This window comes from Rhinopithecus bieti, unplaced genomic scaffold (assembly GCF_001698545.2).
Source record: "Rhinopithecus bieti isolate Rb0 unplaced genomic scaffold, ASM169854v2 scaffold_24222, whole genome shotgun sequence".
Classification (NCBI taxonomy): Eukaryota; Metazoa; Chordata; class Mammalia; order Primates; family Cercopithecidae; genus Rhinopithecus; species Rhinopithecus bieti.
The window spans coordinates 6,213-22,478 of record NW_016811010.1 but is presented as its reverse complement, the minus strand read 5'-3'; the positions used below and the strand labels follow the sequence as shown (position 1 = coordinate 22,478).

General features: G+C 37.4%; 1 protein-coding gene across 1 annotated transcript in view; it reads left to right on the top strand.

Moving 5' to 3' along the window:
* LOC108543005 (serine/threonine-protein kinase PAK 3-like) overlaps nt 1-15,034 on the top strand; it is a 43,851-nt gene extending 28,817 nt beyond the window's left edge. The window contains exons 3-5 of the mRNA XM_017893317.1: nt 4,612-4,712; nt 10,233-10,386; nt 14,934-15,034. Of these exons, the coding sequence (XP_017748806.1) occupies nt 4,612-4,712; nt 10,233-10,386; nt 14,934-15,034 (356 nt within the window). The remainder of the gene's footprint in view (nt 1-4,611; nt 4,713-10,232; nt 10,387-14,933) is intronic.
* The last annotated feature ends 1,232 nt before the right edge of the window (nt 15,035-16,266 follow it).

Here is a 16,266-nt window from a genome sequence, read left to right as displayed (position 1 = left end):
TGAATCTGTGAAAGTATATGTATATAGTACATTTTATGGGCAGAAGTTCCATAGCTTTCTTCAGATTTTCAGAAGATTGACCCCAAAAGCTTACCAGGAGCTAGTTACTGTGAAGTGAATGAAACTGCTCCTTCAGAGTTCCTGACTTGCCTGGAACCCTTCCAGGGCCCTGGGAGGGGCCCCGGTACATTTGTATTTGTAATTTTACAATGTTTTTTACTTAAAGGGAACCTTCCTCTGAAGTTACATAAAGTATTTGGTCCCCAACATGTGGATCCACCCCTGCCAACCACAGATTAGGGAATTACCTGAGTTAGTATTTGGGAGTGGAGGCAATCCAATAGAGAAAGAAATGTAGAAGGCCAAAACTGAACTAACAAAGTCAAAAGCAATGACAATCAAAGAAAGAATGGTCACTGAGAAAGGAGGAATGCCAGGCCACATTGTCAAGGAAGTAGAAAGAGAAGTAGCTAGCCATGGCCAGCATGGATGGGACATCATGAAAGAGAAAAGTAAGAAAATGATTACAGGAGTGGCGAGGACACCTTCAATGGAGTGATGAGACCAGAGTGCCTTTCTGAACAAGTAAAACATGGTAGTTGAACAAGTATAAATGTTAGCTATAGTTCACAAACATGCAAGGGAAGTAGGAGTACCAACAGAAAGCTCTAAACTTCACTATTGAGTTAGAATAATATTCATGAATAATGTAGGCTCACTATAAAATGGAATCTGTACTGAGGGTAAGTTATATGGCATTTATGTATTTTTTTCAAAATGAGTCCTAAATGTGCTCCATGGCCAGGCAAAGACCTTGGGTGACTCTTGTTCCCCTGCTCCCAACCTTTATTTCCTGATCCTGTATATTTCCTCACACTACTTCAGTTTTCATATTTCTGCCCCATATCTCTGTCTTGTGGCTGGAGATAAGGAACAGTGAGAGAGAGTAGAATGAGACAAGAAGTCATAAGAATAGCCTTTGAACATGAAAAGTTTTGAATTTAAAATTTATCACGGGTAACCCACAAAACCACTAATCCATATATGGTTGAGTGTTGTCTGTAATTCAGGCCAAGGCAACATCTATTTGAACCAGAATGTTCTAAATTGACCACCCTGGCAATTCTGAAGCTGATTGGTTTTAACTGAGTAAACCTGGTTCATGCTGACTTGCCCTGTATTAGGAGGGTGAGTACTATTTGTTTTCAGTGTGAAATGTAGCCTCACCAGAGATACATGCTCAGATCTGCAAATAAGTGTGTTATGGAAGCTGCTAGATGCCATTTTAGAGTGTTTCCGGAGTGACTTCCTCCTGGGAACTATTTCCAGATAGACTATAGTTCTCAACTTAGTTTATTCAGTGATTATATCTTTTTAGGCTTTTAAATTATGAGCTACTGATACATTTATTTATAATTATGTAACTATGAAAAATCTGCTACTTGAAAAAGACAGTAATTTTTGAATGGCTGATATGATAAAATANAAACAAATAAACAACAACAACAACAACACACACACACACACAAAATACAAGAATGTGATCTAGCCACAGAGTAGAGAAATGAATGGAAGTGGATAAAATTGGAGGCAGTGATGCTAAGTGAGAAGTGCTGATGCCTTGGACTAAGATAATTATTTGTGGGGATGAAGATTCAAGATTTAAGACCAGTTTAGGAGATAGAATATATAAAACTTGATGATCAATTAGCATAGAAATAAAGAAGGAGTGAAAGACGACTCACAGATTCTTGGTTTGGGCAGCTGGGCCACTGCTGGATTACTCAGGAGCCAGAGAAAACATTTGTATATGGCATCTAGTAAATCAGAAGTACCCAAAATGTGGAAACAGTTTAATTTTGAATATATAGCTTAAAAAAAGACTGAATCACCATAGGAACATCAGAACTTTTTCACTTCCTTAATTGTTTATGCCTTAGTATTGTTTTTATTTGAATTGCATATTGGAGGGGAGGATCATAATTTTTTTTTCATTGCTCAGAGCTGCCTAAAGGAGGAGGAGCCTAAGGCCTTGCTTCTTCTTTAATCTGTGTGGTTAGTGGTATCATTTCACTGAGATAGGGAACACCAGAAGAGGAGCAAACTTGGGCTTCCTGCCTTTGTTATGTTTAGCCCTGAGTCAAGAAAATTTCATAGCTAGGCTGATAAGGGATTGGCAGTCAGGTGGCCTTCTAGGAAAACACCATTAAGCCAATTCTGCATATAACTCGGCCCAAGTGGAGTGTTTAGTCAATTTGCTACTAATAGAAAAGTTGGGAAAGTTTATTTGCTGACAAGAGGGGCCATGAATTCAAGTTGATATAAGGTTTGGAGGTACAGATTAAGGTAGGAGCTCTTAGCTTGGAGTCCAGGGGAATTATGAATCTGTGAAAGTATATGTATATAGTACATTTTTATGGGCAGAAGTTCCATAGCTTTCTTCAGATTTTTCAGAAGATTGACCCCAAAAAGCTTACCAGGAGCTAGTTACTGTGAAGTGAATGAAACTGCTCCTTCAGAGTTCCTGACTTGCCTGGAACCCTTCCAGGGCCCTGGGAGGGGCCCCGGTACATTTGTATTTGTAATTTTACAATGTTTTTTACTTAAAGGGAACCTTCCTCTGAAGTTACATAAAGTATTTGGTCCCCCAACATGTGGATCCACCCCTGCCAACCACAGATTAGGGAATTACCTGAGTTAGTATTTGGGAGTGGAGGCAATCCAATAGAGAAAGAAATGTAGAAGGCCAAAAACTGAACTAACAAAGTCAAAAGCAATGACAATCAAAGAAAGAATGGTCACTGAGAAAGGAGGAATGCCAGGCCACATTGTCAAGGAAGTAGAAAGAGAAGTAGCTAGCCATGGCCAGCATGGATGGGACATCATGAAAGAGAAAAAGTAAGAAAATGATTACAGGAGTGGCGAGGACACCTTCAATGGAGTGATGAGACCAGAGTGCCTTTCTGAACAAGTAAAACATGGTAGTTGAACAAGTATAAATGTTAGCTATAGTTCACAAACATGCAAGGGAAGTAGGAGTACCAACAGAAAGCTCTAAACTTCACTATTGAGTTAGAATAATATTCATGAATAATGTAGGCTCACTATAAAAATGGAATCTGTACTGAGGGTAAGTTATATGGCATTTATGTATTTTTTTCAAAATGAGTCCTAAATGTGCTCCATGGCCAGGCAAAGACCTTGGGTGACTCTTGTTCCCCTGCTCCCAACCTTTATTTCCTGATCCTGTATATTTCCTCACACTACTTCAGTTTTCATATTTCTGCCCCATATCTCTGTCTTGTGGCTGGAGATAAGGAACAGTGAGAGAGAGTAGAATGAGACAAGAAGTCATAAGAATAGCCTTTGAACATGAAAAGTTTTGAATTTAAAATTTATCACGGGTAACCCACAAAACCACTAATCCATATATGGTTGAGTGTTGTCTGTAATTCAGGCCAAGGCAACATCTATTTGAACCAGAATGTTCTAAATTGACCACCCTGGCAATTCTGAAGCTGATTGGTTTTAACTGAGTAAACCTGGTTCATGCTGACTTGCCCTGTATTAGGAGGGTGAGTACTATTTGTTTTCAGTGTGAAATGTAGCCTCACCAGAGATACATGCTCAGATCTGCAAATAAGTGTGTTATGGAAGCTGCTAGATGCCATTTTAGAGTGTTTCCGGAGTGACTTCCTCCTGGGAACTATTTCCAGATAGACTATAGTTCTCAACTTAGTTTATTCAGTGATTATATCTTTTTAGGCTTTTAAATTATGAGCTACTGATACATTTATTTATAATTATGTAACTATGAAAAATCTGCTACTTGAAAAAGACAGTAATTTTTGAATGGCTGATATGATAAAATATAATGGAAACATGGAAAAATAACTACAAACTAGAAAAACTAAACCAAGGAATGGCTTTAAGTTTTCTGAAAACTAAATAAAATTAATTCAGTAAAAAAAAAAAGCAGCAATTTGTAGCTTTTTACTAGCAAAGTGCTGGGTAGGAAATGATTGAAATATTTTTGATAATAAAAAAGGTTTGTAACAGAATTGATTTGCAGTGATATTCTTGTTAATAGAAGAGTCTATTAAGATATGGTTAATAATATAAACATGTTAAATTAAATAAGTACCAACCACTTGATTATTAGCTATTGTTAACATAGAAACAATTCACAATATCTTTATCAAAAGCTAAAGTGGTTTTCTTTTCTATTCGTTCTTTCTAATAGTATGCCTTAGCTTGACTTGTGTATGATGAATTTCTTCCTTAGTAAGTGGTTTTTGATTCAACAAAGCCAGTTAAGCACAATATCCCTAGATACCTCCTGGTTACACTGGTAAAAGGCAGAAATCAGTTTGAATGAGAGAATTGTTTCAAATGAGTTTTGGAAATTTTGAATTATTTGGACATAACATTTGTCATCATACTCTTAGCTACTTCTGCAAATAATTAGATTTTCTGGAGTTAAGTGTTGTTAAAATTGTGTTGGAATCAATTGTCTTTCAACTTTGTAATTCTTTTGATGAACCTAATTGTACAACTTGTGGATGCCAAAACTATACCCCAAATAAATACATGTTAACATTTTGCCTTTAGCCAATAAGAAGAAGGAGAAAGAGCGCCCAGAGATCTCTCTTCCTTCAGACTTTGAGCATACGATTCATGTGGGGTTTGATGCAGTCACCGGGGAATTCACTGTAAGTAAGCTCCTTGTTTTGTTTTGTAAGCCACGAAAGAATTCCCTTGTGAAAATAGGTTTCAAGCAATAATTGCCATGTCCCAAAATGTCAGACTTAATATTTTTGATGGTTCCAAATAAGATGGACATTGCCTAGGCAATCATAGATGGAAATAGAGGATGGCAACAGCATTGATCGAATTATTTTGTCCATCTTTTAAAAAAGTTTGATCACTGTATAGTCTCAACTTGGTTGAAAATATTAACTAACCATGGCACAGAAATTGTACTCCTGGCAGAGAGACACTGCCTGGGCTTTTTCTTTATCAAGTGAACTGAATCAGAGAATCATCTACTCACCTTGGCCAGTGAAAATAATCCATAAAATATTTCAGGCTTTACATTAAAACCTAGAATACCCAGCTCAGTTAACTACACTAACCAAGAATCTCTGTGGAACTGACCTGCTTTTCCCTTTGATTTCAAGAACGTAGATTATTTTATAATTTTTAGTAGGTACATTTTGCAGATATTCAAAAAACAAACCTTATATTTCAAGAAGAAATTTTGATGGATATATTATGTATGTTCTAGTAGTTATATGCATCTCTCTCCTCTCTCTCTAGATATCTCTCTCTAGAGATGTTATGCAATCCATAGTAAATACCGATGAGAATTCTCTAGATAGACCATAGCTATAGATCAAGACTTTTGCTGAATATTTGTAGTGCTCAAACAGCACAAGATCTCAGATCTATGAAATTTTATACTTTTTTTAAAAAAAGAACTGGTAACTTTTTTTTTTTAGATCAATGAGGGAAAAGATGTGGCTATGGCTAGAAATATGTCCCCAGGAAGGTCAACTACCTTTTTCCATGCTATTAATGAACTCCATCAAAATGTACATTCTAAAATAAGGAGTAATTTTGAGGGCATTTCAAGAAAAATCTTTGATAGAGCCATCACCATCAATTCCTGTGCTGTTAAACCAGAGAGAAATTTACATATTAAGTAGTTGAGTTTTTTGTTTCATAACATAGTAGTGAATAGACTGTGTTATATGATTAAGTGGAAAAAAAGAAGGAACAAATTAATCTATGTGGAGAAGCAAACAATGTTGCTGAATTGACAGTCAAATTATCTTATTTTTTCAATTCTGGAAGTAAGTGATATGAGAATGGAAATGGAAACAGTAAACACCTTGGCCTCGTAAAATGGTGTGAGCTGATTATTTCTGTGTTCTCGGTAGCAAGCAGAGGAGAACGTTAAGAAATATTTACACATAAAGTGGAGATAGGTAAGATTTAACCAATTTCATCATTAAAGTCAGAGACATTACTCAAATGGCTTTGAGTTTGAACCTAGTCTTTACTATATTTGCAGAATATTCTCTTAGCCACACTTAGATACTCCAGCCTTGCTATTACCACTACCACCACCATCATCACCACCAGAAAAAAAGTAATTTGTATAACCTGAAAACCTTATATTTTAAAATTATACAAATACTTTAACTATTTTGCTGACACTTGAAACAAGAAAATCCCTTAAACTTTATAAAGGTTTTGCCTAATAACTCTTCCCTTTTTTATTAATTTTTCCAGCTTTGACATTTTAATGTTCTCTGTGCTTTTCCTCATGTAAACTACTCTTGTGTTTTATTGTTGTCATTCACTGTTTTCTTTTTTTTCTTCCTTTTGTTTTCTGATGTGAAAATTTTCTCATCCAGTTATCCCATGTGACATTCTAGTTGCTTTCCAATATTTTATTCTTTCCACTTTTCAAACTTACTTGTCATCTTATTATACAGTATCTCTCTCTCTAGCTCTTTCATTTATCTTTCTGGATTCTGAATGGAAATGAAAGAAAGTAAATCACCACCATCTTGCTAACTGCAGCACCAGTCATTTTCATTTTGCTGTCAATTAGAACCCAAAGAACCCAAAGTGATAGGCTATCTTTCCAATGATGAAAAACAGTTGGATACAGCCAACCCATATGAAAAAAATACCCCTCTCCCCACTAAAAATATCCCCAATTTGAAATAAGATAGCTGTTTGGAAATATTCCATTGTTATGAATCCATTGAATATATAGATAGACATAGGCTAAATTTGGTAAATGGAAGTACTTTATTGTCATCTTGATGATCTTTTGTAACTACTTGTTCATACATTATTTTAAAGATGCCAAATTCTGCCCTTTTGGTACTTTTTTAACCTGTGATTTACATTTACTATATTATTATGTTTATTACATTTAAATATGCCAAATTATAAAAGCTTTTAAGAAAGTGTTTTATCGGTAGGGTTTAGAATTGGGTCCTAATTGTTAACGCACCACTAATTTATTGCGTGTTGGGAGGGGATCATATTGTTAAGTTTGATTATCGTGGTTGTTTAGGTTGAATTTTGTGCAATTTGCTGAACTATCTAATCCAGTTGTCTTACAAGGGCTTGTTATTTTGAATATTTGGACACTGATTTGCTGTGTTGCTTGGTGATTGCTCTCTGGCTAATTGGCCCATACGACCTTGTTTGTATACCTGGTCATACACTTGGACCCTGAAGCTAAACATAGGTTGGGAGGTGAGATTTTTGGTATTCAATGATTACAGGTCCTTACCCTTTATATTGCCATTTTTGTCCCAAATACTTCAGAACTCCCCTTTCCAGACCTCTAGACCTGTGATGGTCGCTTCAAGTCAATCAGAGGGAACAATGGTATGAGTGATATAAATTATCATTTCTTATGATAAGATAAATGCTTGGCCTGTTATATCATGCTGCCATTCTCCTGGGCTACACTGGACAACCCCCAGCTTGATGTACTTCTAGTTGGTATCATATACACAATCAGGCATTGATATGTGCTCCTGCTTCTGATGCTCAAACTCCTAGGTCTTCATTAGCTGTCTGACTTTTGGGATTAGTTTCTCAATGTGGCATAATGAGATGGCTTTATGACTATGTGCCTTTGTGGCATACATTCAAACTTGAATGTCAGGTTTTATTGATAATTGGGTTTGTCTCAACTTAGAAAAAAGAAATGTCAGCAGTGTAGTCAAAATTATGTCAGCAGTGTAGTCATGTGGTAAGTATAGTTGTCTGGAGGATTTTTTGCTATTGACAGCACTTTTTCCCGCTGTCTAGTGATCATAAGACTACCACAAAAGCTTAGAAGTGCCATGGGAATGTATAATAACTGCAAATATTCTAATGACTATAGTAATGATTATGCCAGTAACGTCTGCTCTAGTGCTTATGTGCAATGCATACCTCAATTTGTAACACTTAATAACTCCTTTGGCCATTACGGTATTAACCAAATGCTATTAATTGCACTTAGAATCAGAACTGGGATAATGCATGGGCTCCTGAGTTCAAATTTTTGGCTTAAGGCTTTAGCATCTAGCCGCGTGAAAAATGCATGTGAAAGTGTCATTTCACTGTGCTTGGAGTAACCCCAAATACCAGGAATCAAGGACATATATCCAAAATCAAGCCAGTTGGGTCAAGCATGTTTCTGTAGCATTTGAGAGATCTTTATTTAGGCAAAGCTGTTACCTTATATCTTGTCTTATTTTGTGGGAAGTGGGATTTTAGAACTGCAGTACTAAAATGGAAATTATATATATATGGTTTGAAATGGAATGGTTTCCCTTTCCCTAGTCTAAATATCTAAGAAACTTAAAATATAGAGTCTGGCTGTGTGGGAATGTTCTTTATCTAGTTTTCTCTAAGCCAGCCATGACTTTAGCTACAAAGTGAAAAAGAATCACATCAATGAGAGTAAAATTCAGTGTTTCCATACAGCCATCCTTTGAATTTTAGCCACATACACACTTTTGAAACTAAAATTGGTTAACCAGAATTGGGAACTGAAATTTGTAAGTTTATCACATGGCCATTGGCTACCTGTGATCACCCAATTATAAAAACAACTTACAAACTATTGTCAAAGCTTTTCATGATGCCATCCTTCTTGCCTCCAAATTCATATTTCTGCCTTTTAATAATTTCTCCAATCATTTAATGGTAATTCTTATTAATACATATTTATGGAGGAAGCATCTTGCCAAAAGTGGGATTATACATCCAAACTTTGGAACATTGTCATTTTCTCTGTTCTCTTAAATCTGTTGTCCTGTAGCCTGTCCTGTCCCTGATTTAGTTAAAACCTCCCTATTTTCATAACCGCCCCACTTTAGAAGGGACTCCCCCCATTCAGACCCATTGATTTCATCTCCTCCCACCTTCTAAGTTGTCCCACATTCTGTTTTAACTTTCTTTTCTTTCTTTATTTACGTCCATTACAGCCAGATCTCTATGGCTCACAGATGTGCCCAGGGAAGCTCCCAGAGGTGCGTCACAGGCCCAAAAGAAGCTTGCATCAAAGTGCTTCTTTGAGATGTCATAGCACTGCAGCAGCAGGTTCATGTGTGTGCAGTAGAGTTGTTGCTTGGCTTATCTCACTTTTTTTGTTGTCATTCCCAAACTCTGGAGGCCCACGTCACACATTGTTTTGCCGAGACTTCATAGGACAAAGCCACATAAATTGTGTCTGGATGCACTTCAGGAATAGTGTGTCTGTTTCTCTCTCCAAGTTTCTCTTGGAGGTTGGATAATTATGAAATTGAGACTTCTGTAGGCTGAACATGTAGGAAAGAATGTTGAATGCTCAATGCAAAGCTAACCTCTAATTTTTACAATTCTCCTTGGTTATATTTCCAAATACTCCCTCCTCTCTGCTCTAAATGCTTCAGATTATTACAAATTCTCACAAGGCTTTGGCGTGGTTTTCATAGTCCCCAGGTTCTATGTGGCCTAAAAATGAAGCGAGGAGGAAAGGAGAGAGAGAGGAGAGGAGAAGGAGAGCATGCCCTGGAGAAAGCTGCAGGGAAAATGCCCAAAGCAGCATTAATGTTACTGTTTAGCATCTCAGTGGTTCTTGCTCCTCCACAATTCTATTTTTTTCTCCTACCGACCTGACTTTATAGTAAAGCTCTAGACCCAAAAAATTACATTTTGTAATCACGAAGTATAACCTGACCAAGGGTGATCCTTTCCCTTTATTCTAAAATATATTCTGATTACAACATGACCAGAAACAGCTTATGTTATTCCAGTCATAAAACCCATTGATCTGCACTTTACTATGCTGTGCACAAATTTAGAGAAGTCTTGCTATGTCTGCCCTGAGTCGCCAGAAAAAAAATAAGCTAAGCCGTAAACATCATTTCATGGATGAGCAGAGTCAATATGGAGGTGATTTTCATGCGCTTTTTTTTTTTTTCTATCACAGTCATACTCCCACCCACCCTTTTTAAGTTGGATCCTAGTTTTACCTATGTGTTTTAATTAGAGAAGAGAATGATTGCATTATTAAGTTACTAACTTTAAATCTAGAATGTAACTTCAGTTTCCCAAGTGTAATCCTACAGGTAGCATGGGCTTCTTGGTGAAGAACTTTACTGGAACATAAAAGTGCTGCTGCAGAATGTTCTGAGCCACCATTCTTTCCCTTTGGTTGTCCACAGGGAATTCCCGAGCAATGGGCACGATTACTCCAAACCTCCAACATAACAAAATTGGAACAGAAGAAGAACCCCCAAGCTGTTCTAGATGTTCTCAAATTCTATGATTCCAAAGAAACAGTCAACAACCAGAAATACATGAGCTTTACATCAGGAGGTAAGAGGAAGTCTGTGGTATCAAAGGTGAAAAAGTAATTTCAATCTCAGAGCGTCATGTTGAGAACAAAATGTCTGTGGGACATTTGAAGTCAGTTCTAGTACCTTCTTCAAATGGCATCAACATAAGGAAACCAAAAAATGAGTCGGAATTTGAGGTTGATGTTATGTTATATAACTCAAGTATTTTTATAATCAAAATAAGGTAATTATTTAGTGAAGTAGTAGTTGTGAGCTTGAATTGGTAGTGACAATTGTTGTCTCTTTACTGTCATAAAGACACTCAGTCATTTATCGGGCTTTGTGATATGTTCATTAAGTAAGAGTTGTATGCATGAAACCATGGTCTCTGGAAATTTATTTTGTCCCTTAGATTCGTTGATTTGCAGCATGATGACATAGCACATGTTTTGTTTGGTGTCAGGTTATTTTGATAAGACCCCCGAATCAGACCAAAAAGAGAAAACTATATCTCACTATGTTTAGAAATTGAAATATCCATGTTATTGCCAAATCTTGACCTCATTTGCTAGTGTGTAGATTTAGTCTTTGTTTGGAGCTTTGATGTTCAAATTTGCACTATAAGCATCTGTACTGGTCCATTTTCATGCTGCTGGTAAAGACATGTCCAAGACTGGGAAGAAAAAGAGGTTTAATTGGACTTACAGTTCCACATGACTGGGGAGACCTCAGAATCATGGTGGGAAGTGAAAGACACTTCTTACATGACAGCAGCAAGAGAATATGAGAAGGAAAAAAAAGTGAAGAAACCCGATAAACCCATCAGATCTCATGAGACTTATTCAGTTTCATGAAAATATCATGGGAAAGACCAGCCCTCATGATTCAATTACTTCTCCCTGGGTCCCTCCCACAACATGTGGGAATTCTGGGATATACAATTCAAGTTGAGATTTGGGTGGGGACACAGCCAAACCATACCATTTCGCCCCTGGCCCCTCCAAATCTCATGCCCTCACATTTCAAAACCAATCATGCCTTCCCAACAGTCCCCCAAAGTCTTAACTCATTTCAGCATTAACCCAAAAGTCCACAGTCCAAAGTCTCATCTTAGACAAAGCAAGTCCCTTTTGCCTATGAGCCTGTAAAATCAAAAGCAAGCTCGTTACTTCCTAGATACAATAGGGGTACAGGCATTTGGTGAATACAGCCATTCCAAATGGGAGAAATTGGTGAAAACAAAGGGATTACAGGGCCCATGCTAGTCCAAAATCCAGTGGGGCAGTCAAATCTTAAAGCTCCAAAATGATCTCCTTTGACTCCAGGTCTGACATCTAGGTCATGCTGATGCAAGTGGTACATTCCCATGGTCTTGGGCAGCTCCACCCCTGTGACTTTGCAGGTTCCAGCCTCCCTCCCAGCTGCTTTCACAGGGTGCTGTTGAGTGTCTGCAGCTTTTCCAGGTGCATGGTGTAAGCTGTCAGTGAATCTACCATTCTGGGGTCTGGAAGATGGTGGCCCTCTTCTCACAGCTCCACTAGGCAGTGCCCTAGTAGGGACTCTCTGTGTGGGCTCTGACCCCATATTTCCCTTTCGCACTGCCCTAGCAGAGGTTCTCCATGAGGGCCCCAACCCTGCAGTAAACTTTTGCCTGAGCATCCAGGCATTTCCATACATCTTCTGAAATCTAGGTGTGTGTTCCCAAACCTCAATTCTTGACTTCTGTGCATGTGCAGGCTCAGCATCACATGGAAGCTGCCAAGGCTTGGGGATTTCACCCTCTGAAATCACAGCCTGAGCTGTATGTTGGCCCCTTTCAGATAAAGCTGGATTAGCTGGGACACAGGGCCCCAAGCCCCTAAGCTATACACAGTACAGGGACCCTGGAGCTGGCCCACAAACCACTTTTTCCTCCTGGACCTATGGGCCTGTAATGGGAGGGGCTGCCGTGAAGTTCTCTGACATGGCCTGGAGACATTTTCCCCATGGTCTTGGGGATTAACATTAGGCTCCTTGCTACTTATGCAAATTTCTGCAGCTGGCTTGAATTTCTTCCCAGAAAATGAGTTTTTATTTTCTATCACATAGTCAGGCTGCACATTTTCCAAACTTTTATGCTCTGTTTCCCTTATAAAACTGAATGCCTTTAACAGTACCCAAGTTACTTCTTGAATGCTTTGCTACTTAGAAATTTATTCCACCAGATACCCTAAACCATCTCTCTCAAGTTCAAAGTTCCATAAATCTCTAGGGCAGGGGCAAAATGCCTCCAGTGTCTTTGCTAAAACATAACAAGAGTCACCTTTGCTCCAGTTCCCAAAAGTTCCTAATCTCCATCTGAGACTACCTCAGCCTGAATTTTATTGTCCATATTACTATCAGCATTTTGGACAAAGTCATTCAACAAATCTCTATGAAGTTCCAAATTCCCCACATTTTTCTGTCTTCTTCTGAGCCCTTTCAAACTGTTCCAATCTCTGCCTGTTACCCAGTTCCAAAGTCACTTCCACATTATTGGGTATCTTTTTAGCAATGCCCCACTCTACTGGTACCAATTTACTGTATTAGTCCATTTTCATGCTGCTGATAAAGACATACCTAAGACTGGGAATAAAAAGAGGTTTAATTGGACTTACAGTTCCACATGGCTGGGAAGGCCTCAGAATCATGGTGGGAGGCAAAAGGCATTTCTTACATGGCAGCAGCAAGAGAAAATGAGAAAGAATCAAAAGCAGAAACCCGTGATAAACCCATCAGATCTTGTGAGACTTATTCACTATCACGAGAGTAGCATGGGAAAGACCGGCCCCCATGATTCAATTACCTCCCACTGGGTCCCTCCCACAACACTTGGGAATTCTGGGAGATAGAATTCAAGTTGAGATTTGGGTGGGGACACAGGCAAGCCATATCAGCAACTGAAATATATATACCAAATAATACTTTCACATTTTGAGATAGATGATTTGAGTTCTCTCTCTACAATAATTTATTAACTTATTATTTAACATCTAAAGAATGAAGGGAATATTATCATTAGTACTCCAGCTATAAAGAGCCCCTACCTCTTGGCACTGGATTTAGTATAAGCAGGCTTTAAGTTTCTTTGAGAATGATCCAAGGATACCCTTGGAAGGGGAAGAGTGTCTGATTTGGCCATATCAAATATTAAAGCCCAAACTGCTAAACTGGACTTTCTTAAAATGAGAAGATTGCTTAACTGCTGTTATTCAGTGTTGAAAACCTAAAAGAAAGCCATCAAGGAAAACTTTTACTGTATTTAAGCTTTCACATAGAATAAAATATCTAAGAGATCCTGGTGACATATCAAAAAATGTTTCATGTGAGAAAATCAAGAGCTGTGCTCCAAGTTAGACCCATAGGCAACCAGAACTGAAAATGTATTCAAGAAATCATTTCACTGTAACCATGAATACACTTTAGAGTATCAGAGTTTGTTCTTTACTCCAAATAGCCGTTGCTGTTTAACATTTAGTTTTATATGCCAAATTTCTCTCAACTTACAAAGATGAAATCCTGACAACTATATTAAAACTGTACAGTTGTACTGTACTGAGGGCTGAGTGTACCTCATCATAGGTTTTCTGAATGCTTTGGTATTGGGACTGACTAATTGCACAGGAGGAGAAGAGGAGGAGAAGATGGAGATAGCACAGGAAGGTGGAAAGAAGGAATGGAAAGGAGGTAGGGAGAGAGGAAAGTGGGAAAAATCCTAGTTATAGAGTAGTTCCCCACTTACTCATGTGGAATATGCTCTAAGACCTCCAGTGGATGCCTGGAACCATGGATAGTACTGAACCTTATGTATACCATGTTTTTTTCTATACCTGCTTACCTATGATAAAGTTATAAATTAAGCACAGTAAGAGATAAACAACAATAGCTAATAATAAAATAGAACAATTATAACAATATGCCAGCATCATTACTTTTGCTCTTTGGGGCCATTATGAAGTAAAATAAGGGGTACATGACTACAGGCACTGTGATAGCTCCACAGTTGTTCTGATAACCAAACTGGCTATTAAGTGACTAGTAGGCTGGTAGTGTAAACAGAGTGGGTACACTGGACAAAGGGATGATTCACGTTTCAGGTGGAATGGAGCAGGACAGCATGATATTTTATCACACTCAGAATGGCATGCAGTTTGAAACTCATGAATTGGTTATTTCTGCAATTTTTGATTTAATATTTTTGAATCACAGTTGACCACAGGTAGGTGAAACCACAAAAGTGAAACTTCAGATAAGGGGGACTACTATAGACGTATAGAATCATATCAGTTAAGAGTAGGTAATCTTGTCATTCTTCCATATAAATGAGATTCACCAGAGGCCTTCATTAATGTCTGTAAAATGACCTAGTAAGAATATGGTGAGGATGTAATGGTGTGAGCTATTTTAAGAAAAGCTATGTCATTAGTCATAATATCTAGTTAATACTAAATTGGAACATTTCCTTCTAGTTGAAATAATGCAGTTTTTTCATTTTGATTTTTCTGGTGTGGTCTCTGAATGAAACAGTCTTTGTGAAACAAAAGTGACCTCTCTATTCTCACTTTGCAGATAAAAGTGCACATGGATACATAGCAGCCCATCCTTCGGTAAGTGAAAAATTGAAAACTATGTCACATGTTGGGTGTTTCCAAAGATTCAAGAGAATATAACTGCATAGATCCAGGTTTTAGATATAGAGTCTTTTAAAAACAATTTTAAGGTATAATTCAGTTATATAAAATTCACCTATTTTCAGGTAAACAGTTCAATGAGTTTTGGTAAATATATATACCTGTGCTACCATCACCACAATTGAGTTTTAGAACATGTTCATCACCCTAGTAAAATCCTTTGTACTGGCTTACAGTTAACTCCACTCACCCCACCCTGGTCACAGGTAAGAACTAATATAGATTCTGCCTTTATGGATTTGGCTTTCTGGACATTTCATGTAAATGAAATAATACAGCATGTGACTTTTGGGGATTGGCTTTTTTTACTCAGTTTAATTCTTTTAAGATTAATCCAAGTTATTGTGTATATCAATAATTTGTGTTCCTTTTTATCTCTGAGTATTCCACGATATGATTGTACCACAGTTTGTTTAACCATTCATACATTGAAGGCTCTCTAGAAAATTTTCAGTTGCTAGCTATTACAAATAAAGCTACTGGGAACATTCTTGTACAGGGTTTTTATGTGAACAATGTTTCCGTTTCTCTTACGTGTAGAACTTTGAGAATAATAATCATGTTAATAAAAATTTCTCTGAACACCTACAGTGTACACTTACAATATAAACTGTAAGATAATTTTATTTTTATAAGTACTTAATCTTTCCTACAGCCCAATTAAGTAAGTCTCACCATTGTCCCCATTTTACAGATGAGTAAACTGAGGTTTTGAGAAATTAAATAGCTTCTCTAAGGTTATAACAGTATAAGTTTTGTATGTCACTTGTTCCAGCAAACTGAGGTATAGTGAGGGAAGTGACTTTGTCCAAAGTCACATAGATAATTTTTATCAGAGAAGTGACTAGAAAATAAGTAACCTAGTTGTTGAAAGTGCTATAGTATCTGAAAGAGTATTTGAACACATTAGACAGAAAATGATCTCAGATATTCTGATAGAAATTACTTCCTGCCTCATTTGCTTTTTTAGGGGTGAAATAATTTGCATTACTGAAAATCTCCTAACCATTTATTCAAACAGTCATGGTTGGCCAAGCTGATTCTTCTTCCTTTTATAGCAGACAAATGCCTTTGATAGTGGACAGATGTCTGCTTGACATCACCCTGGGTAGCCAGTATGACACCAGTAGATCTTCTTTAGTTGTAAAGAGTAAAGGTTCTGAAATGTTATGCCAGCTTCTCAAAAATTAAAAATGGTATTAACCATATGA